Source organism: Lampetra planeri, chromosome 63 (genome assembly GCF_965212315.1).
Source record: "Lampetra planeri chromosome 63, kcLamPlan1.2.h2, whole genome shotgun sequence".
NCBI lineage: Eukaryota > Metazoa > Chordata > Hyperoartia > Petromyzontiformes > Petromyzontidae > Lampetra > Lampetra planeri.
This window is the reverse complement of record NC_136169.1, coordinates 2,613,442-2,636,574: the sequence shown is the minus strand read 5'-3', so window position 1 is coordinate 2,636,574 and position 23,133 is coordinate 2,613,442. Positions and strand designations below refer to the sequence as shown.

The 23,133-nt window shown below is 48.6% G+C and overlaps 2 protein-coding genes across 4 annotated transcripts; one reads left to right on the top strand and one right to left on the bottom strand.

Annotated features, from left to right (window-relative positions):
* Positions 1 to 305: 305 nt before the first annotated feature.
* NPEPL1 (aminopeptidase like 1) lies at positions 306 to 17,445 on the bottom strand. The gene is made up of 12 exons (XM_078619477.1): positions 17,270 to 17,445; positions 13,184 to 13,369; positions 12,654 to 12,824; positions 11,058 to 11,147; positions 9,948 to 10,029; positions 8,845 to 8,987; positions 8,116 to 8,193; positions 5,944 to 6,044; positions 5,246 to 5,369; positions 3,310 to 3,486; positions 2,502 to 2,612; positions 306 to 2,218 (listed from the first exon to the last, which is right to left on the bottom strand). Exons 1-12 carry the CDS (start codon positions 17,417 to 17,419, stop codon positions 2,036 to 2,038), a joined length of 1,596 nt encoding a protein of 531 aa, XP_078475603.1. The 5' UTR covers positions 17,420 to 17,445; the 3' UTR covers positions 306 to 2,035.
* A 3,166-nt stretch (positions 17,446 to 20,611) lies between these two features.
* On the top strand, positions 20,612 to 22,942 carry LOC144736839 (protein S100-A1-like). Of its 3 annotated transcripts, none has more exons than XM_078619485.1 (3): positions 20,612 to 20,704; positions 21,166 to 21,350; positions 22,704 to 22,942. In XM_078619485.1, the coding sequence occupies exons 2-3, from the start codon at positions 21,210 to 21,212 to the stop codon at positions 22,887 to 22,889; spliced, it is 327 nt and encodes a 108-aa protein (XP_078475611.1). In that variant the 5' UTR covers positions 20,612 to 20,704; positions 21,166 to 21,209; the 3' UTR covers positions 22,890 to 22,942. The 3 variants fall into 3 exon arrangements, with proteins under 3 accessions (XP_078475611.1, XP_078475612.1, XP_078475613.1); XM_078619486.1 differs by having other exon boundaries at positions 20,666 to 20,721; XM_078619487.1 differs by having other exon boundaries at positions 20,685 to 20,739.
* Positions 22,943 to 23,133: the final 191 nt, after the last annotated feature.

Here is a 23,133-nt window from a genome sequence, read left to right as displayed (position 1 = left end):
GGACCTTGGTGGCCCCTCTTGGGCCTGTGTCCGAGACCAGCGTGTAAGCTTCGGATATCACACCCTCGCCTTCCGCGACTGCACTGGACTTTCATTGTTAGCTATTAATATTGTGCCGTGAGGTCCTGTTGTAACGTAACCGAATACGTTTAACTGTAAATAGCATTGGTCTGGTCTATTTGACTTGTGTCGGTCTTGTTTAAATGCAACGTTATTTTCTCTTGGCCTTAAGCCTTGCCCTGGTATGAGGTTATTTTTTTTTGGTGGGGCCCGTGGCTCGAGACAAAAGTAACAGAGACTTTGTATAACTTTCCCGTGGTTTATTAGAATTTGGACGATGAGAATTCACGAGTTGAGACTGAGAATATATTACCAGAAACACACAAAGCCGTGACTATAATCCGTCACCCCGTGTATTATGTGGCTGTTGAGTTTGTCTGGCCGTGTCTAAAAATGTCTAGGTGTGGCCACCATGAGGCGAGCGGCAACCACCGCTACAAACCACCAGGACTTTGTTAATCACTCATGGGGGTGCTGACACGCCAAAAGGGAGTATCCAAAACTGTCAATACCACCGGAGAACTTGCAAATTAAGCAATCTGTGACTTTCCTCCTTTATTGGTCCAAACTTCACTTCGTTATATCACTAGAGTTTATTTCCAAAGGTGAACAAATCCAACAGGTTTAACGCGTTTTTAGAGAGACCCAGGCATGATCAAATGAACCTCTTCTATCCCTTCGGATGTTTGACACACCTCGGTTCTTTAGAACTTCTTTAATATTCATATTCTTGGGTTTTTTCGGTAAAGTCACGTAGGTAAAAAATTTAAACTAAAATTAATAAAAGTAAAATAAAAATCACGACGTTTCGGAGGCAACACAAGCTTCCGTCTTCAGGTAGAATTTTTTTACCTACGTGACTTTACCGAAAAAACCCAAGAATATGAATCCTTGCAGTCACGAAAGCTTCAAATCTAGAATTCTTTAACATTGTTCAACATTGCGGCAGTAAACTTTAACATGCAGCAGTAATAACGGCAACGTTACGCATGGTATCGTCGTTTCACCGTCGATGAATACTGGGTTAAGTTTTCGCGGATTGTTCCGTGCAGCTCTCCCGAGGCGTCGTCGGGTTCTTACCTCGTGTGGTGTTTCGGCACGACGTCCCGAAATTTCGGTCCGCATTCTGGACCATCGTGCCCGCCAACACGCGGTTGCAAACGTCAAAACAGCTGCCGCTTCACGTTGAACGGGGGAGGGGGGGGGGGTGGCGACTACCGCTGTCTGCCGCAATTTATTTGCAATCACCATCTCCCAATTGTCCCAACGAAGATGTCTCGGCGTCATGACGAACCACTCGATCGTCCGCGCTAAATATGCTCACCACACACGGATCTCAAACGCTGGGCAGCGGATTGACGTTTGACCCTTGAGGGCCGTGGCACAGCAACCATGGGGGGGGGGTGGGGGGGGGGGGGTCGCACCTCTCAAGATGATTATGGGATACTCCTTAAATGGGGGTCAATCTCAAAACGGCAACGCAAAATGATATTCTGGGTCTTGAAACAAGTAGGCCATTGAGTGCCGGCGTTATTGTCCAAATTTGCCGAATGCGAATTACCCGCAAATTCGGATGACTCATTACTCAATTGAGAGGACAATCATTGGCCCCAAACTGGCTGTCAGTCAGGTGCTGAGCCACTTAATGCCACCAAGGAACAACTGCCAATGGCGGTGCCCTTCGTATGTTTGAGATGAGATGTGATGCAAGTCGCTTATCGCGTGCAGAGGCGCTCCGAGATGGCCCGGAAGACATTCCATCAAAAAAAATCATAATTTTCTCAACCGAAACAATCAAAAGCGTCTTAGAAGAAGGCACCACCGCATTGCGGGATTATATTTGTGGAATCACAAGAAGGAGCAAGTGGTGAATACTGTGTAGGTCGTGGCGGAACAGACGCGTTTACAATGTCGCGAAAGACAAAGTCAAGACGCAGGGGCTTCCGGAAGACTAAACGGACGAGTGAGCCGAGTCTTAGACGAGGCGGCGTCGCTTCGATTGGTTGGTGGCTGCAGCGTTGGCAGAAGAGGGGGGCGGTGGTGTCTGCCCCGGTTGCTCGGCGCCGAGGGGAGACGCAAGCTGCAGCAGGGGGTCATCGGAGGCGCTGCCAAACAGCGAGAGCAGCAGCGCCACGCCGAATCCTGTGGCACGTTCGCCCTACAGGTGAGCGAGTGAGCCAGAGGGAGACGGGGGGGGGGGGGGAGGAGGGGAATACACCGTTGAGGACAGAGGAGACGAGAGAAACACGAGGGGGTGGACAGGGGAGAAGCGATTAAGACACTCGGAAGGCTCGAAGGAGACGGGCGAGAGACACGATCCGACATATGGCCTGACAATTGAGTGACGAGGGCAAGGCGTGATGAGACAGTCCAAGACTTGGGCAGAGAGACAGGCAATGCACGAGTGGGGGGGGGGGGGGGGAGAGGTAGCCAAGACTCACCACATGCACGGGAGACGCGATGTCCACGTGCACCCACACGCCCGGCCAGTCGAAGCCGAGGTGCGCCGCGATGAACAGGCCAGCGCACGAGCTCTGGGCATTGCCCCGGTCCTGGCAGGCAGCAAGGAGGGGACAGCGTTACGGCGGTCAGCGGGATAATAACACATTCCTCTTGCGGAGGGAGCTGGTAGGAACGTTGGGTTGCTCGGTCAATGGCCAGGGTCAACGGCCAGGGCGTGGTGTATTCCGCAAATATGCCCGACTGTGAGGGCGGGCACAAGCCGGCGTGAGTAGGTTAAACGTTGAGTTTTACAAGGGCACCACGGGGTGTGGGTCTCTGCATATTTGATGTGAGTCTAATATAAGAGTGGATATGGGAGGCTGCGTGTGCCCTGTTCATAAACTGCGGGGTCTGGCGGTGGCGGTAGAGAGCGTTGGTGGCAACAACAGCTTCGGCCGCGCACGATGACGTCTCCACCTCTATCTTGAAGCGTAAACAAAATCAGTCGGGGGAGCGACTTGTTTAACTGGCGTCGTACGACGAGCGTGTGATCGCAGATCGCCTGCCTGCCGGGGGAGCACGGGAGGGAGCAGAAGCGTAGGGGAGCAACCCAGGGCAGAGGTCGCAAACGGGTTTTGATTCCTTACCCGTACCCGGCCGCACCAGGGTCGCAAACGGCTACCCGTACCCGTACCCGGCCGGCTACCCGTACCCAGCCGGGTACGGGTAGCCGGGTATCGGGTAGGGTACGGGTATCGGGTACCCGGTTGCGACCTCTGACCCAGGGGAGCAAGGGGAGGCTCTCACCGCGACGGAGTTTTTCATGTCGGCGACGGAGGAGGAGAACTCGCTGAAGTGCAGCTCGGGGCAGTAGACGAGCGGGTGGGCCAGGTCCCCACTGCGCCGGCCCGCGACGCAGCACGCCAGCTCCCACTCAGCGCAGTTGGTGAGCACTGCCGCGTGGTGCTTCCCCGTGGCGATGCCCTACCCACGGGCGCACGCAAACAGATAACAAGAGGTGTCCCCCCCCCTCCTCCTCCCCACCGTGTAGCCCACACAGACCGTCGGGGCAAGTGCCGCTAGCGAGCACGTATGTGGAAGCCGGCACGGCACACGCAGAGGTGGGTGGCCAATCGCGCCCAGCCGCCTTTGTCTCACCAATGCTGATTCAACCTAACGGAGGCCAGGGACTAGTTCAGGTATTCGCCACTGGTGTTGGTCGTGAGTGGGAAATCGTACTCGTACCGCAGTGCACTAACCACTACACTACCGTTTCCCGCACTCATACGCTCTCTCACACACGTTCTCACAGACACACGTATACACACACACATAGCAGACACGTACACACACATAGCACACGTACACACACACACACATAGCACACATGTACACACAGATACAAATGTACACATACGGATTACACGACCTGGCACACACAACAAACAGCAAACACATGGCACACAGCACAACAGCTGCTATTTGTTATTAGGTGGCGGTGCCATAGCCACAGTGCTTGTGCCTGGCTAGGTCCACTTTGAGGTCATGTGAAGTGTCAAAGGTCTTGGAACAGATCCAGGTGTTATGGGTTAACTGGCTGAGATGACTGACAGATGCACCAACTGCTGCCCACAGTGCCAACTTGCAGCGTTTTAGCCACCCAGCGCTCCGCTTGTTATGAGTGCCGCTCCTCTGCCCTCCATTGCTGCTGGAGGGTGACTGCCTCCAACTAACCAGTAGTGTCCTTCACGAGCCTCCTCTACAGAGGCTTGACACCAGTGATACCGGGCATCAGTAAGCCCACTCAGCTCCATATCCTCCTGTACCACGAGCCAACTTCTTTTATAGCCTGTGCTGCACCCGTTCTGCCCCATCTATCCAGTCAAACAGAAGCTGCTTGGACATGCAGCGGCTGGGAATGTGGGCTACATGACCCAACCAACGCAGCCTCGACTGCCAGAGGAGCTCAGCGATGGGACTGTGTCCAGGCCTTTCAAGGATCTGTGAGCTCCTCCCACAATCCAGATTGATGGATTGCAATCAGGGCCAGCCTGAATGTTTCAATCCAGTGTAGATGTTTTGAAACACACGTGTATGCACACACACACAGCATACACATGGCACACACAACATACAAATGAAAGCAACACACAAGTGTACACACACACACATGTATGCACACACAACATACACATGGCACAAAAGACCATCCGCCCCGTGTGGCCTGTGCAGGTGTTCCGAGTGGTCGTCTCATCTCGTGACGCGACGCCAATCGCACGGAGGGGGAAAGGGGGGGTAGTTTGTTTTGTTGTTTAGACCGCGCGTATGTCAGCGGCACACGCTCACCAGAGGTCGCAACCGGGTACCCGATACCCGTACCCTACCCGATACCCGGCTACCCGTACCCGGCCGGGTACGGGTACCCGTTTGCGACCCTGGTGCGGCCGGGTATGGGTACGGGTAGACCGTGAGTCACTGGTGAGTCACCATTTGTCACTCATTTCCCAACGTCTTGTCTCTTCTCACAATTCAAGTTCCTAGAATCAACCCACCCGCGCCTGCAACATGGCTTCATCCCAGAGGTCGCAATCGGGTACCCGATACCCGTACCCTACCCGATACCCGGCCGGGTACGGGTAGGGTACGGGTACGGCCGGGTATGAGTATCCGTTTGCGACCCTGGTGCGGCTGGGTATGGGTACGGGTAAGAAATCAAAACCCGTTTGCGACCTCTGACGCTCACCTGCGCCCCGGTCAGTGTTGCCATGTCCAGGATGATGTCGGCCTCGAGGTCGCGTGAAGCAAACACCACGCCATCCGAGAGCACAAGGCGACCCTCCGCATCCGTGTTGTTAATCTCGACCGTCCTGCGGAAACCGAGATGGCAAAATCTTCATGATTAGTGTCATCATCACCGCAACAACTTCACCATCGTCGTCGTCCATGTCATTGTCAGCACAAGCAGCATCATTCCCATCAGCATCGTTATCATCCCTGTTGGCGATTCAAGTTGATTTTGTTTAATCAGTTGTGAGCTCCAGAGACCAGGATAGTCTCAGATGCGAAGCAGATGCGAAAGTAACCCCGGTGTATGAAGATGTCGATCATTAGGCCAACAGTCATGATGATGATGGGAGTTTGACGAGGTTGATGATGGTAGTAAGGACAATGGCAGTGATGTTGATGAGGTTTGTGGTGGTGGTGGCGGCGGCGATGATGTTGGCGTTCATGACGGTACCGATGAGGTTTATGACAGTAACGACGACGATGGCAGTGACATTTATGAAGTTCATGGTGGTAGTGGTGGCGATGATGATGATGGTGCACAGCAACGAGAATCTGTGCAGTGGCTCCACCCTCCCGTTCAGCGACGCCGCACTACCGCACGTCCCGTTGCGCCACGTGGGGGTGGCAGTCGGGCGGAAGGGTGGGACGACTCACTTTCCCGAGTAGAGGCGGTGGATGTCGTCTGGCCGAGTGGCGTTGGGCCCCACCGCGTTTTCCGCCAGGCAGAAGACGGCGTGCAGGTTCTCGCAGAAGCCCTGCGGCGACGACAAGAGGTGGGGTGGGGGGGTTGGTCGCGTGGACACGGAGGCACACGCGAGGTGGGCGACACTGATCACTCCCAGATTCCCCGCCGGCTGGGGTGAACCTCATTACAGCGGTCGTGTAACTCACAGTGGTTCAAGTCGGCTGTCTTGAAGTTCTTTCGCACAGTACGTAGCCAACCGTGTTAATCGGAGGTGCGGGGAAGGCTTATACGTAGGCTTTCGTGACCAACCAATATTAGAATTTGTAGTTGGTTTCCTTTGGGTTAGATAATTGTGTAGGCGTATTGTCATTTTTTTTTACTATAAACCCTCCACCACCACCCACCAGAGGCAATCCAAACGTGTTGTCGCATGCACACATATGCCCCACCGATTTGGTTTTCAGCCAAACAGTAGAAGGAATGTTGAAAAGCCCAAAAAAATTTGGCAATGGGGGCGTCTCTCGGAGCGTTATACGAGCAACTTGTGTCACGTATCATCAGTGGCAGCACCAGTGACTCAGCAGCTAACCTGCGCAAGTGGGGGGCGGGTGGGGCGACAATTGCTGCAACGTTCGATCCCAATCGAGTAACAAACAAGTATAACCCGTAAAAACAAAGTTTTTCACTATAAATCCTTTATATGCGTGGCGGCTAGAGTCCTCTCGTCCTCTGGCTTGAGATGGCTGCCACCTATGGGTCAGATGATTGCATTGCACCATTATGCAATTGGTAATGAAATATAATATTTTTGTCCTAAAAAGTGTTACATTTTGGAAAAAAATTTTCACAAACATTAATTGTCACCCACAACGAGTCTGTGTGCAAAATGTCAGCTCGATTGGATCACGGGAAGTGGGTTAAAAAACGACCGAAAGATTTGCACGGTCGTAAGCAAGCAAGCGAACTTAATATAAAGGATTTAAAAACGTCGGCATCGTTGCATTTAAGGTGACATGAAGACACGTAATGAGGTGGGCCGCGAGAAGCCGACTGTCGTCTTGCCGTGCCAGCGTCACCATCAACCGCAGCCGAACGGTGACCAGCTTGGTGTGGACGTCTCCTCCACGAATGGAACATTAAACTCGAGCCACCGGTGCAAACCCACATTTACGCAGCGAACAGGAAACCGCCATAGTCTGTGCTCCTTCAACGGAGGAAACGCAATAGCAAAACTATGCGAATTCTTTTTGGCGTCATCTGGTCGAACACCATATGAGACTAGGCTCTAAAGAAAGCTGTCTCTGGTGTGGACCAATCAGTTTCAAAGACAATGCATAAATTATCAGAGTATTGTTTTTTGTTTGCATTTGACTGCAAGTATTGTGGTTAATGTAAGCATGATTCCTTGCAAAAGGTGTCAGTTTTGTTGCCAGAAAAAAGGGGAAAAACCCTATTAGTATGCGAATTCTCTACACTGAAGTCCTCCTTTGGCCAGCAGACCTCGACATTGGCATTTAACTCCATCGTAAGCAAGAAGAAAACTATTCGGTAATTTGCAGTAAAATGTGGCATTTTGGCTAATTGAACCATGACACCGACACTCACTTCAAATGTCTACTGGGGGGATTTCTAACGTTTACCGAGTGAAGGAGACGGCGCCTAGTACGTTACAGTTAATACACACCGCATTATTATCTGGCGTGGCTGATCGGATTCCAACCACAAGCCTCTGTAATGGGCGCTGTGGTGATGAGATGGTAACTCCCTCGCCTGGTACGCAGGAGGTCGTGGGTCCGATCCCAACCCTGACGCCTGCTGTATATTTGGAGTTTGCATGTCTCTCTTCCCATGGTCACGTGGATTTTTCTCCGGGTCCTCCGTTTTTTACCCTCCACATTTAGAATCAACGTCATGCATTTATAGAGTATTTGGCTGTTATAAATGTCCACGTGATAAGCCACTTCGTTGAGCTGTCAATGGTGGCCAGGTCGCTTCTGAAAAAGATCTTCATAGCTCAGTGGGGCCTTACCTGGTAAATAAAAAAAGAGTTGACTTCGAAGCGGCAAATGCGCCACCGCTGGGCCGTGTGGCGGCACACGTGAGAGAGAGTGGCCGCGTTTCCATTTAGCATCCGCCTGTACCTGCTTGACGGCCGCTCTGAATGCGCCCAGCACCGCGGCTGCCCCACCGCAGTCCCGCTTCATGCCGGGCATGGCAGTCTGCACACGCGCACAAAAGACAAAGATCCCCGGTTTAGCCTGAACCAGAGGTCGCAACCGGGTACCCGATACCCGTACCCTACCCGATACCCGGCTACCCGTACCCAGCCGGGTACGGGTACGGGTACCCGTTTGTGACCCTGGTGCGGCCGGGTACGGGTAGGCCGTGAGTCACTGGTGAGTAACTGTTTGTCACTCATTTCCCAACGTCTTGTCTCTTCTCACAATTCAAGTTCCTAGAATCAACCCACCCGCGCCTGCAACATGGCTTCATCTCAGAGGTCGCAATCAGGTACCCGATACCCGTACCCTACCCGTACCCGGCCGGGTACGGGTAGGGTACGGGTACCCGTTTGCAACCCTGGTGCGGCCGGGTACGGGTACGGGATCAAAACCCATTTGCGACCTCTGGCCTGAACAGACCGCTTGTACAAGTGCTGTTAGCGAGCACCTATTAAGGTCGGCGCGGCACGCGAGGGGGTGGGTGGCCAACACCACGCCCAGCCGCCTTTGTCTCCCCAGTGGCGATGTTTACACACCACACCAGGTACTCATTCAAAGCCGAGTCGATCTAGGAGAGGCCTAGGACTGGTGATTGTGAGAGAGCGAGTGAGAGCGAGTGAGAGCGAGTGATTGTGAGCGAGGCCCCACCTTGCCCTTCATGCTGAGCCCACCCGTGTCGTACACAATGCCCTTGCCCACCCAGGCGATCGTCTGCGTCGCCCCCTCGGGCTTGTGGCTCAGCACGGCCAGCGCCGGTGGGTTGCATGCCGCCTTGCCCACGCCGTAGATGCCTACACAGGCACACAGGTTGCCGTACCAAGCTGGGTGCATGCACGGGGAGGGGAGCAGCACCTTGCGCGGGTGCCGCCGCATCTCCCCCTCACCTTGGTCAGTCGACCCCCAAAGCACCTGGGTCTGACTCGTGGACAAAGTGCACCTAGTCTGGCCAAGCGCGGGCCAGCACAAAACACAACTATTAAAGTTGTTCTAGATTTGAAGCTTTCGCTACTGCAAGGATTCATGCCCTTAGGTTTTTTCGGTAAAGTCACGCAGGTAAAAATAAGTAATAAAAATAATAGAAATAATAATAGAAATAAAATAATTAAATTTAGCTACATTTAAATTTAGCTGTGACGGTCCCACCTGATGACGAAGACTTGTGTTGCCTCTGAAACGTCGTGATTTATTATTTAATTTCTATTATTATTTCTATTATTTTAATTTTTACCTACGTGACTTTACCGAAAAAACCTAAGAGTATTAAAGTTGTATCGGATGATAAAAGTTTAGGCGTTTCTTGATTTGCACAAGGCTATCGGTGTAAAGAGAGACTATGGGAGCAGTGTGAGGGCAGAAGCAGAAAGCAAACTGTTGTGGCCTGCGGTGTGGTGAGTGAGCTGGTGATTGAGTTTGTTGTTATGACGAGTGGGTTAGTTATCGAGTAGGTGAGTGAGCGAGCGAGTGAGCGGGTCGGCGAATGAGCATGTTGTGAATTGCAGTGGGGTGGTTGAACTCCGTGTGATGGATGAGACGACACAGTCAAGTGTCTGGTAGATTGAGTCCTCTGCAAGGCTGGAGGAATTAACGAGTGACATTCACGAGAATGGAAACCATGGTGGTCGTAGTAGCGACGGAAGGGTGACGAGGAGGTGACTGACTGCCAGTGAGCGAGCGAAGCGGAGTGGATTGACGAGCGAGTGGAAGGGCGAGGCCGTGGATGGGAGCGGTGCGGTGCGCGCGCCGTCAATCACCTCCGAACCCGCGCTCCTTGAGTTCTTCTCCGCGGATCACAGTCGGTGTCAATCCCAGCTCCTTGCCAACCACCGCGATTTCCTGCACCGAGGGCCGGAGGCAGAGGGCGTAGGGGACGTAACCACGTGACTTGGGTCGTTAACCTTTAAACCGGTAACCAGATACAGAATCGGTTACCGGTTCCGAAAGAGTCGGTAAACCAATTCCAGTAGAATGTCAGAAAAGATTCTAGCTCCTCAGAAGTCCAGAGGACAGAGTTCCCTCCCCCCCCCACAGTTTGTCTATCACAGTGCTACTACTGCTGCTGTAAATCGGTGGTCACATTTTGCCGAAACTTAATTTGCTTTTGGCTTAAGACAAGAGGGAGCACAATGCAGTTCTTCGTGAAATGCTGATGGACATATTTTTGTGTCCACCGTGGGCAGTGTCCACCATTGGCAGTGTCCACCACACGTAATGTCCACCACGGGTAATGTCCACCACGGGCATGAGTAGTGTTTACCATGGGCAGGAAGCTTAGTGTACATACTGTTGTATCGACGCATGTATTTTCATATTCCATATGTTTCATATCAAACGAGTTTTTATTTTCCAAATCGATATTCAGACATACTCCGGTACCCTCTGTTAACAACATTTTTCTCTATGAGACCTCCTTTACCAGTGGCAAAATATAGTAGTAGGTTTTTACCCTTTAAACTGGTACAAAACTCACACCTTTATACAAGGCATCATGTTTGCAATAATCACAACACAAGCAGTCAAAATGCAAACAAAAAGAAACAACTCTGATGATGGTAAGGACAGTGCATATCATTACCATCATCAGAGTTGTTTCTTTTTGTTTGCATTTTGACTGCTTGTGTTGTGGTTACTGCAAACATGATGCCTTGTATAAAGGTGTCAGTTTTGTACCAGTTTAAAGGGTAAAAACCTACTACAACATTTTTCTCATGAAGCCTACCATTGCGACCCTGCTATCATACTCGGCTTGCAATCCAACCGAGAGACACTTCAAGAAAATCCTTGATAGCGTTTGCCACCCTCGCATGGTACCGACGAGATATTTTTTTGTATAAATGCCAATGGGTAGAAGAAGGGGGGAAAACCTCCAGGAAGTGGTCGGTGTTCATCTCGCTGCAGGGCATGTCGACGATCCGCGCGGCGAGACGCACTCCCTCTGCCAGGCTTGTCAGGCACTGCGCACGCACACACGCACGCACGCACGCACACACACACACACAAGCCGCGTGGGATACTACTCATTTGGGGTGCCACGATGGCGAGATGTTAAAATACCTCACCTGGTATACAGGAGGTCATGGGTTCGATCCCGACCCTGATGCCTGCTGTGATCGCGTGGATTTTTCTCCGGATCCTCCGGTTTTTCCCTCCATGCATTTAGACTATTTGGCGGCAATACATTTCCACATGATAAGCCACTTCGTTGAGTTGTCATTTATGGTCACTTCTGAAAAAGAACTATGGAGCTCAGCGGGCCTTACCTGGTAATATAACAATAGTTTAGTTTATATGTATGTTGAACTTCTTTCGCACTGTACGTAGCCAACCGTGCTAATCGGAGGTACGGGGGAAGCACTACAAACTAAACACAATAAGCAGTTCTAAACAAATAAGTTTTAAATCTAGATGATGTAAAATGCATCGCTCCAGTGGCTTCCTAACATCGGAAGAGCGTTCCAGATGGCCGCAGGCACACGTCTGAAAGTGCACGATGCGTTGACCGTCTTCGTTCGATGGCTAGCCTAAGTCGACCTTGGGGAGGCCCGGGAAAAATTCTGATAACGATTGCCACTGATGTTAGTCTGGCACAGCGCACGAGGCTGGTCGGTCTCGCCAGGGGATCCTGAACGTCCACTTCGCAGTAGACAGCGCGTAGCATTTCACGGTTCGCGTGAAACGTAAGTAAAACAATCAGAGCGTCCTGGTGGAATCGAATCGCGAACGTCTGCACCAAGCAGTGAACGCAACGCCACCCCTGGGCCGCGGTGCCGCCCTTCGTATCAACTGACGTGCAATTCCTACCACAGGAGAAATCGTATTCGGCGCACGGCTAGGAAAACACCGTAGAAGCAATGCAGCTTCCGTTACGGCCCACTCGCCCACCACTCTCTCTGTGTCGGCACACGGACTTCTCCCACAGCCCTCGCATGATAATACATCTGTTTATTTTTCGATTTAAAGCTTTCGCGACTGCAGGGATTCATCTTCTTGGTTCTTTCGGTAGAGTCACGTAGAATGGAAATAATAAAATAATAAAAATAAAACATAATAAAATAATTCTCACGACGTTTCGGCCACAACGCAAGCAGCCGTCCTCAGGTGGAGAACAGGTCTGTCGAGGAGACAGAGTCTGAATGACACACCCCAGGCCTGGAGCGTATATTTAAGCTGGGTTGGAGGGGGAAGAGACTGTCTTCTCGACAGACCTGTTCTCCACCTGAAGACGGCTGCTTGCGTTGTGGCCGAAACGTCGTGAGAATTAGTTTACAATGTTTAATTTAATAGTGGCAAAATCTCATAGTGTAAATGTTTAATTTGTATTATTTTATTATTTCCATTCTACGTGACTTTACCGAAAGAACCAAGAAGAAGAAGATCACTGTTTATGCTGACGTCCCCAGGCTGCACAAACTGTGCGAGTCCCTAAGCCCCCCAAAGCTCCGCTACCTCCGTGACCTCACCTGCAGGGCACCCGTGTTAAGGGGACCGTTGTTGAGTCCGACGAGGATGAACTCGACGGAGACAGAGCGCTTTTCTGCACGTCGAGTCACTACTGAGCGGCGCGAGAAGAGAGGGAACGTACGGGAGACGGCGCCACAGCAGGCCAGCACATCGGCACGCTCGCACACCACCTGCACGCCCACCACCACGTCCACCACCACGTCCACAAACATCACCACTACGATGACAACCATCACCATGACCACAATCATCATCTTCTTGGTTCTTTCGGTAAAGACAGCTGTCTCCTCGACAGACCTGTTCTTCACCTGAGGACGGCTGCTTGCGTTGTGGCCGAAACGTCGTGAGAATTATTTTATTACGTTTTATTTTCATTATTTTATTATTTTCATTCTACGTGACTTTACCGAAAGAACCAAGAAGATTCACCGCACTGGTTCGGTGGCGGGTCCGCAAAGGCAGAGAAGCTCAGATGTGGGAGTCCAACCGCAACAACGGGCGGCACTTACCACAACGGGGCAGCACTTACCACGACGCACTGCGAGACCCCCCCGGGGAGCCCCGAGCGGAGCAGGCGAGGGATGAAGGTGGCGGCGGACGGGGAGTTGTGCCGGCTGACGCGCGACGGCAGGGCCGCCACGGTCGCGTTGTTGAGCCACAGTGAGCACGAGTCGCTGGGATTCGGGTTCAGGGAGCCCAGCGCCGCCTGCCACGTCTAGGAGAGGAGGAGAGGTCAAAGACGTCGTTGCAGCCAAAGCCAATGACGCCACCACCGTGCCTCGTCGCCACAGTCGCAGGACAAATAAGAGTCTTCAACAGCAGCAGCCAGGTGTCTCCTTCTCATCTATGTAATGGCGCTCTTCCCCAGAACATTTAGGTACTCTCAGTTGGTTGCGTCTTGAAATATATCCGTTTTCACTTGCGTACGCATCTGTGTAGGTTATGTGCCTTTTACATCGTCAGGGGTGGCCTGCCCCGGTAGTTACGTTTTCTTAATAAAACCCTGATATTTTTACGTGACTTTAAAAATATAATTCAATTGGTATTTGTACCATTATTATCGCGCAAGGCTATTACGAAGGTGCTATGTTTCACAGATGGGTGTAGTCTTCGCAAGTTTCACAGTAAGGGGCGACGTTGCTATTTGATTTCATCCAAGTAATTTTCTGGTGAATTTTACAAATTTGGATCATGATGACGGCCCACAATGTCCTACCCGATTCGAATAGCACGGTTGGCTACGTACGGTGTGAAAGAAGTGCAACATACATATGGAGGGGATCTTTAACGGCTACTGTGAACTAGACGGCGTGTATTTTATGGTTCGTACTCCGGCAGTATGAACCACCAGGGCAGCTACTGGGCTTGAACTACGAACCTCTGTAACAAGCGGCACTTACAAGAAGAACAAAACCTGCCAAGCCAGTCCATTAATGAAGCCTCAAGGCAATGATACACGAGGTGGCCAGGTGACTCAAAAAGGTCAAAGCGCATTACTAGCACCGCTGAGATCCTGGCTTGAAATCCAGATTTCAGCCACCTGCGATTAAACCGGGATCTCTCGTGTGGCAAGTGGGTGGTCTCGAATAAGTACCTTCACAACAACAGTAGCTAAGAAACGTGGGTTTTGCTGCAAATCGCCCAAGTCACATCAGACCATGTTTACAATTCCCACCACTCGGTGTAAATTGCACAGGCTTAAGACAACCAAAATTAAAGACAATGGTTGAAGAATGTAAGAATTGCAGGATAACTATCCCAAGTCAGGCCCATTAGGCTGCCTTCTTTGAAACTTGTTCACTCACAAAATATGTATTTTCTTCTCCTGTACAGGGTTGGATATTGTAGCGTAGAGAGTTGAACATTGTAACTGTGCAGGCTTGGGGTTTAGGGGATAAACTGCAGCGTGAATGAAAAAGAGTCCAGCTCAGAAGTCCAGAGGACAGAGTTCCCCCACTCATAAAGAGAGTCGATGATCAGAGTCTGAGAATTCTTCTCGTCAGTGATGATTAACAAATACAGGGGTCGGAACGCCGAGTCGGCGCTGCTGAGCACCTGGGTTCGAATCCAGCACTGTCATTAAACCAGCCGGGTTCTCAAGTGCAGCGATTTGCTGGTTTCAGCCAAGTTGCCAATGACTGTCAACAACAACACAAATAAAACTATCACATTGAATTTGGTTCTGCACCGAATTGAACTGAATTCCAGCTCTGAGAATTAAAAATGTCAAATTCTTAGGTTTTTTTCGGTAAAGTCACGTAGGTAAAAAATTAATAAAAGTAAAATAAAAATAAAATAAAAATCACGACGTTTCGGAGGCAACACAAGCTTCCGTCTTCAGGTGGAACAGTCACAGCACGATAGCTGTATCAAGTGAGAGAAATTCCAAGAAACCCGTATCTTTATATATACTGGTTGAGGGTGGGAGGAGCCAAGGTAGGCCCTGAATATTTATTTTTATTTTACTTTCATTAATTTTAATTTTTTACCTACGTGACTTTACCGAAAAAACCTAAGAATATGAATCCTTGCAGTCACGAAAGCTTCAAATCTAGAAGGAATAAATTTTTCAACTTAACGGCCACATGACAAAACAGAACATTACTCCGACAGGGCAGGTGGGAAGGTGTCTGCTCCCTACTGTGTAAGAGATAACTTATTTATAAGTTACAGTATGATTATTACTTGAAGGGATTTGAGGGTAGCTCTGTGATATTCATTTTTATGAGCCATACTTTAACACGGGGGGATACACCGCTCTGCGAGAGTTTCAAATGGGATTTTTCATCTCATGAGGTGACACTGATAACACAATTGAGATAAAATTGGGGGAAAAGACGACAACATTTTAAGTTAATAGGTGTCAATGACAAGGAGAGACGCGGTTAAATAAAAATACGGTCTTTGATATATTTAAATAATTGTGGTTTTACATTGGAAAATCAATGCAACCTATTTTAACGAGAAACTGCGAGCCGCTAATATCAATTGGCAATGACCATTCCACATTCCTACGACGGGGGCGAGTCCATTCAATAGCTTATTAGAACAGTACTAACTTCCAACAAAAGGGTACTGTTGTTTTTCAACCTTAATAGGCTGGGTCCAAACTTAATTTGGAGCTTTCGTGACTGCAGGAATTACTCTTTGGTTCTTTCGGTAAAGTCACGTAGAAAGAAAATAAATTAAATAATAGCATGCGACGTTTAGATTGCAACACAAGCAATCATCATCAGGTACAAATGAAAGAGAAAACAAACCTTGTAAACTTAGGGTGTTGACTGTTGTGTTAGCCGACTCTTTGTGTTGTATTGCATTATATTTCTAGGCTGGGTCCACTCTAGCAATACATGTCAGAGCCACTGAGCCAGTGGTGGCAACTCCACATTCCTATGGCGGGATACATTGCCACTGGAATGTCTGTACGCACGAATTGCCACGCGGCCCGAGTCACCGCGTGGTGCATTTCCCAATCGTTGTTCAGCTACCAGGTAAAGTCGCAGCCCTGAAACTACTCGCTAACGCCACTGCTGGCAGAAGAGCCCTCTAACGAGCGTGAGTTATTGCATGGTTACGAGTCGTTAGACTACTTGCCACACTGAGCAGAGACTTCTTGAAAGTAGATTGGATGTCATATTCTTAGGTTTTTACGGTAAAGTCACTTAGGTAAAAAATTAAAATTAATAAAAGTAGAATAAAATAAAAATTCACGACGTTTCGGAGGCAACACAAGCTTCCGTCTTCAGGTATCACGTGATACAGCTGTCGTGGCTGTGACGGTTCCACCTGAAGACGGAAGCTTGTGTTGCCTCCGAAACGTCGTGAATTTTTATTTTATTTTACTTTTATTAATTTTAATTTTTTTACCTACGTGACTTTACCGAAAAAACCTAAGAATATGAATCCTTGCAGTCACGAAAGCTTCAAATCTAGAATTAGATTGGATGCACCCACACTTTGCTCCGCACCACACGCCATCTGACGATCGACAGAGGCGGGGAAGATTTAAGAAGCGTGCCCATTGTCTTACCTGCCGCGCCGGGCGATTGAATTGAACCAGCGACATCTGGATTGCAAGTCCATTGCACTAACCATCAAAACCACCGTGATAACGCTTCATTTCTCGGTTTAAAAAAAAAGTACATTAATTGCTAAATATTTGCAGATAAGCGGGAAAAAAAAACCTGTAACTGTTTTCACCATTTTTACCCCCATGCGGTTACCGGTTTTTAACGCAAGCAACTGGTTTAACAAACCCGAGTTCACTGCGGCACCACTCCTCCTCCCAACGCTGCAGTGACATTAAATCAAAGCGTCTCCCCGCGTCAGTGCCCTCAGCTGACATAGAGCCCACACTTCGGGCGCCGCCAACTCCCCGTTACCATGACGGTCCAGTACATCCCAGGGCAATTATGTAACCGTCAGCTGCTGGCTGACGGCTATCCGCAAGCGCGTCACCACATCTGCCGACAGCGATCACCAACAATCCTGCACGCCGAGAATGACCCCAATCGCTCCATCTCCCGCGACAAACGTCGCCTTTTATACAATTCACCGCAGCACGTATAGCGAACTCTACGCGCGCGCACACACACACACTGTGCACGGGCCGTACCTCCTCCGGAACGCGAGGCTCGAGCTTGCCACGTATCTGAGCCCACGCCAGCTTCTGCAGGTTCTGAAGTTGCCCCAGGAAGACCACGGGCCGCTCTTGGGGGTCGCTGGCACCGGCCGAGGCCACGAACTCCAAACTCACGCCCGCCATTGCCTCAACCTCCTTCTCCACCCCCCCCCCCCGCTGTTGCTCCTCCTCCCTCCTCGACTACTTCCGGCGCCGTGTGACGCAACTTCCGATGCCACGCCCCTCCCCCCCGGTTGCTATCTTTGTAGGGGAAAACGCTGTGGGGAAATTGAGTTCATCTTCTTGGTTCTTTCGGTAAAGTCACGTAGAAGGGACGTAATAAAATAATAAAAATAAAACATAATAAAAATAAAACATAATAAAATAATAAAAATAAAACATTATAAAATAATTCTCACGACGTTTCGGCCACAACGCAAGCAGCCGTCCTCAGGTGAAAACCAGGTCTGTCGAGGCGACAGCTGCTTGCGTTGTGGCCGCAACGTCGTGAGAATTGTATTTTATTATGTTTTATTTTTTTATTATTTTATTACTTCCCTTCTACGTGACTTTACCGAAAGAACCAAGAAGATGAATCCCTGCAGTCACGAAAGCTTGAAATCGAAAAATGGAGTTCACTTCGAATCTTTAGAGTGGAAGAGAAATCCGATGAGATGTTAAGCTCCTTTTCCATACCTGTCAACTCATACGGTTTACCCCTATTTTTGTACAGGGAATTTGAGTGTTTCAGGTCCATACCGTTTCAATATGGGCATCATAAATGTGTTGTGTCTATTTGTTTGTTTCTCCCTTGTGATGGGACTTTGTATGATGAACGTTGAGATTTATAAGGGCACGGGTTCCAGACCATTTCAGAGATGGGTTTGACAGGTATGTTTTTCTCAAATATTCAGTCAGGTTGGGTTAGAGATTTGCAACAGCAAACAATACAACAGCAACAAACGATAGGTATTGTAAAGTATAGGAAGGGTAGGAAAATCACTATAAATAAAATAAAACGTAACTATTTTTTTCATATTCTTAGGTTTTTTCGGTAAAGTCACGTAGGTAAAAAATTAAAAATTTTCATTTCAGAATCAGAATATTTATTTATACTGGAGATTTTACCAGTTGAAGCCCATTGGTTATTTTTCAGAAGCGACTTGCCCATAAATGATAGCACAATGAAGTGGCTTATGATGTGAAAATGTATAAAAGCCAAATACTCTAAACGCACGTTTCTAAATGTTGAGGGAAAAGGGGTCGTCCATAAATGACGTCACGCGATTTTGGACGATTTTTGACACCCCCCCCCCTCGTCACACGGCGTCACAAAAAGTCAGACCCCCCCCCCCCCCCTCAAATATGACGCCACAAAGCTCTGCCCCCCCCCCCCCCAAATAAAACATGCTTCAAATCGCTTTAAACTATTGTCATTGTCGTGCGTATTTAATGTGGTGCTGCACTCTGATGTTGTAGGATGAAACATGTATTAAAAAGTCTATTTAATTAAGTAGTGTTGTCTATATTTATTTAAAGTTGCGCATTTTGATGTGACGTCACATTTTTCAACCCTCCTTCCTCCCTCCCTTGCATAAATAAAATTAAACATATGGAAAGGAAACTACCTACTTTTATTCAGCACATCAAATGTTATTAATTCTGGGGTCAAAATAATTTATTTTTTACTTTTTGAGTACAAATAAAACGTGTGTGCATTAAAAAACGTGTTTGTTACCTCATTTATTTTAATGTTTTGTATATGTTTGTATATGTACATATTCATTCTAATATATCAATCCATACAATAACACCGATCCATTATTGTCTGGATAATTGTATATATTTGAAATAGTGCAATAAAAAAATAGATTAAAAAAACACGAAGAGGCCAAGGATCGGTGGACCTGGACGGTTTTTTAAATTAAATCTTGAATTTTCACGCTCGTTAGACATCGGAGATCCGAAGATATTAAGCGTCAAAGATTTGAAAATATGTAAACAGACAACAGGGCAATTTTAATAAAAGTGTGTCATAAACGTGTGTAATAAAAATTAACCCGTAAAAACAAAGTTTTTCACTATAAATCCTTTATATGCGTGGCATCGGTTTTATTTCATTATTCATTTCTGGTTTTCTTGAGTAAGAGTTTCATTTTTATCACATTGGTATTTTAAATTAAATATGAAAAAAAAAATTCCCTAAAAAGTGGAAAATTTTGGGAAAATTTTTTTCACGAACATTAATTGTCACGCACAACGAGTCTGTGTGCAAAATGTCAGCTCGATTGGATCACGGGAAGTGAGTTAAAAAACGACCGAAAGATTTGCACGGTCGTAAGCGCGCAAGCAAGTGAACTTAATATAAAGGATTTTAAAAAAAGAACGACAGTGGTGTTACTTGACAGTTTAGGGAAAGGTAATTGGGATTACAGCCCTCATCTTTAACGTAAACAGTTGGGCACAGGGAGGTCAAGAGTTCACACACCCGTGCTGGGATATAAAATTTATATATTATTTTCTTGGTTCTTTCGGTAAAGTCACGTAGAAGGGAAATAATAAAATAATAAAAATAAAACATAATGAAATACAATTCTCATGACGTTTCGGCCACAACGCAAGCAGCCGTCCTCAGGTGAAGAACAGGTCTGTCGAAAAGACAGCGTCTGAATGAACACCACCAAGCTTGGCAGCGTATATTTAAGCTGGTTTGGAGGGGGAAGGGCGCCTTGACAAAGGGATTTGCATATCAAGAGGAATTTAGCATATTTATGGGAAATGCAGATACGGGATTAGTCACTACTACACAAATAGTCACTACTACACAAACGTTGTGAGAATTGTATTTTATTATGTTTTATTTTATTTATTTTATTATTTTCCTTCTACGTCACTTTACCGAAAGAACCAAGAAGATGAATCCCTGCAGTCACGAAAGCTTTAAATCGAAATATATCATTTCTATGAAAATTCAGTCTGACCATGTTATCTGAGTGCATGTCAGGCTCGTCTTCATTCTTAGCCACGCGGGGTGACACGAGTCGCGCAGCCTATCCCAGATTACCGCGAGCGGCGATGTAAATTGAATAATTATAATTTAATTTGTCTCCGTGCAATTTATTCAACTCCTCACTCGACCAAGGGCACGCGTCATCACAATGAGGTGGGGGGGCAATCGCGTAGCACGCGTCTCCCAGTTAATCGCGTTTTGTTCCTGTTGCTGCTCTGCTCACGCACCAAAGATATTGTTTGGAAAATATCCAGGAAATTGGCTAAACGGGACCAAATCGAATGAACTCATCACGCGTTCGCGCAATGAGAGCGAGCAGGTGTGAGTGGTGACGTCACTGGCAGAGCTTCATAAAAGCCGCGACGGGGGGGGGGGGGGGGTGCAGCAGTCGTTGCTGAAGTTGCAGACGGCGCTTTCAGGTCTCTGTGCCGCAACGGTATTTTCCTTCGCGACGGTGATTTTTTTTGCCTTTTGCTTTAAAGGGTGTGTAGGATGGGAAGCGCTATCGCGTCGTACTCTGTGCATCTGCTGTAAGGGCACTGGTTGTTACAAGAGGATCCTCTGTTCGGGTTCTGGACATGTGTTCTCCTGTTTTTTTTCCTGTTCTCTTTGGCTGTTCAAGGCAGAGGCTTGCTCGTGATTGAAATTAAATAAAATTTTAATAGCTCTGTGCCGCAACGCTGGGTTTTTGCCTGGGATCGTTGAGAGCAGTACGCAAGTCTAGCGGAGGATAAGGCCAGGCATGACTCGTTGGCTCTGGAGCAAAAAATGGCACAACGTGTTGTCCATCGCATTGTGATGCGTACAATGAGGTGCCGCGTGTATTATCTTCCTGGGACTGAGGTTTGTCTCGCTCTCTGTCGTGTCCTCTGCTCTGCAGATTCCTCTTGTGTACCGACTCGACCGTGCATCTCCTCCGCCAAGATGAGCGACCTCCATGCAGCCACGCTGAAGCTCCTGTCCATCTTCCATGAGCTTGCCTGCGACAACGCCGTCAAAGATTGTCTGAAGAAGGAAAAGTTCAGGAGCTTCCTCAAGGGGGATAAGGGCAAGAGTCTGATCCAGGTGAGACGTGGATTTTGATATTCGTCTGGACTAGTCCCGCCCGTTAATAATCCCGTTTTGGAGTCTCCGGTTTCATCATTGAGCTTGTAGCTTCTAACATCCGTTTCTGCGTAAATGTTATTTTGGGTTGGATCATGAAAATATACATGCATCGTTAAACCTGACCGCCAAATTGTTAAGGTTTGTCGCGTAAACAAACCGTGCCAATTGGTTACTCCAGCACACCAATGTGGAGCGCAAACCCACCGTTACAATTTCGGTGATGTTTTGTTGGTAGTTACAATCGGCTGCAGGCGACAGCCAGAATTGTGAAGAAAGCTCTGTTAACGTCTTAAGAGGGGATACAGGTGACGTCATCGCTCTGTGCTTATCGGATGCGAAGACCAGAGGTGAGTTAATGTAGTCTTGCACGTTACAATGGGTCGTGTTAATCTGAGAATGCAGTACCTAATGTATAATGCATGTCCATTATGTTACCTGGGAATATGCCGTAAACATTGACTGCTCACATTTTTTTATTAACTCGAAGTGAAATCGCCTGCATTAGAATGCAATTAAACCGCGTATCACTTGATTGCTGTAGGTTTTACTTGTGTTCGCAGTTTTAGCAGTCTGTCTAGTTCCAGTATTGTCTAACGCGTGCTGTATTGTGGCTGGCTTGTTCGGTTAATCAACGTGGTGGAATGACCTGCATTGTCACGCAATTTTATAGCGGACTAGCATAAGTACCTGGCGTTGCCCGGGTGAAAAATATATTTCTTAATAACCTTACATATATACACAGATGGGCTGCTACCCCTGCCCCCCCCCCCCAGCCACGATCTCCTGGGCCGCTGTGCAGTAATATGTACGGCCTATAGTGTGGTGGGATGTCGAGGCCTAGTACCGTGCAGAGCCTCCGGCCTCGCCTAAATTGCCCACCTGGCTGAGGCTGGGTACAGGGGCCGTTACCCCCCCCCCCCCCCGCGCTACAATAATACTGTCTAAACGCTATAATTTTATTATCTACCGACCCTGTAATAGTAATTGAACACATTGTGGTTGGGGGGGGGGAGTGAAGAGGACGTGAAACTTTGATGAATTTACCTCAGAGTCGCGTGTTAATGCGTGCGCATATTTGAAACGGGAATTAAAAATAGCGTCCACCCCGCAGCGAATGCGTCGCTACCCGTTGCCAGGGGCAACCGCCGTCCAATGAAACTGTGTATGGTCCGGCAACACACACAGACAGACAGACAGATTTGCGATTTTATTTTATAGCGGATATCGCTTGCTGTAGATTTTGCCAGTGTTTTTATGGTCGATCACGAGATCCAGTCTTTTCTAACTCCTTGCTGTTGTGCTTCCATTCAGAATCCCGTGGATGGGTTCGTGGTGAGCCGCATCCTGAGGGACCTTGGCGATGACCAAGATGGGCACGTCGACTTCCTCGAGTTCGTGATCACCATCGCGGCCTTGAAATTCTGCTGCCACCCCAACTTCCGAGCGCACCACGAGCGGCATGGCAGGACCCACGCGCTGACCGCATTCAAAGAGTAACGCGGCTGTTTGAATGATACGGATACTATGAAATAAACATTTGATCGCATCAACGTGGCGTGCTTCTGACCTTGATACTCTGGGTATAAAAACAACCGCAGTGGTTATCCATGCAATGGCCAGTGGGCAGCTGCCAGGGTAAGTCTATGGAACGTGCCAGGAATCCGTTTCCTGCTTTCAGTTATGTGGTTTCGTAACGAAGGATTAATAAAGTTTGCAACACTACGTCGGATAGGCTGCACTA

What these genes read in the sequence shown, in the direction of transcription:
- NPEPL1 (XM_078619477.1), bottom strand. Translation starts at nt 17,419, where the DNA reads ATGGCGGGCGTGAGTTTGGAGTTCGTGGCCTCGGCCGGTGCCAGCGAC. An exon ending in ACACCGACCACTTCCTGGAG is followed by an intron (nt 10,030 to 11,057) that starts GTTTTCCCCCCT and finishes CCCTCGGTGCAG; the next exon opens with GAAATCGCGGTGGTTGGCAA. An exon ending in GGCTCAGCATGAAGGGCAAG is followed by an intron (nt 8,194 to 8,844) that starts GTGGGGCCTCGC and finishes GCGCGTGTGCAG; the next exon opens with ACTGCCATGCCCGGCATGAA.
- LOC144736839 (XM_078619485.1), top strand. Translation starts at nt 21,210, where the DNA reads ATGAGCGACCTCCATGCAGCCACGCTGAAGCTCCTGTCCATCTTCCAT. An exon ending in AGGGCAAGAGTCTGATCCAG is followed by an intron (nt 21,351 to 22,703) that starts GTGAGACGTGGA and finishes GCTTCCATTCAG; the next exon opens with AATCCCGTGGATGGGTTCGT.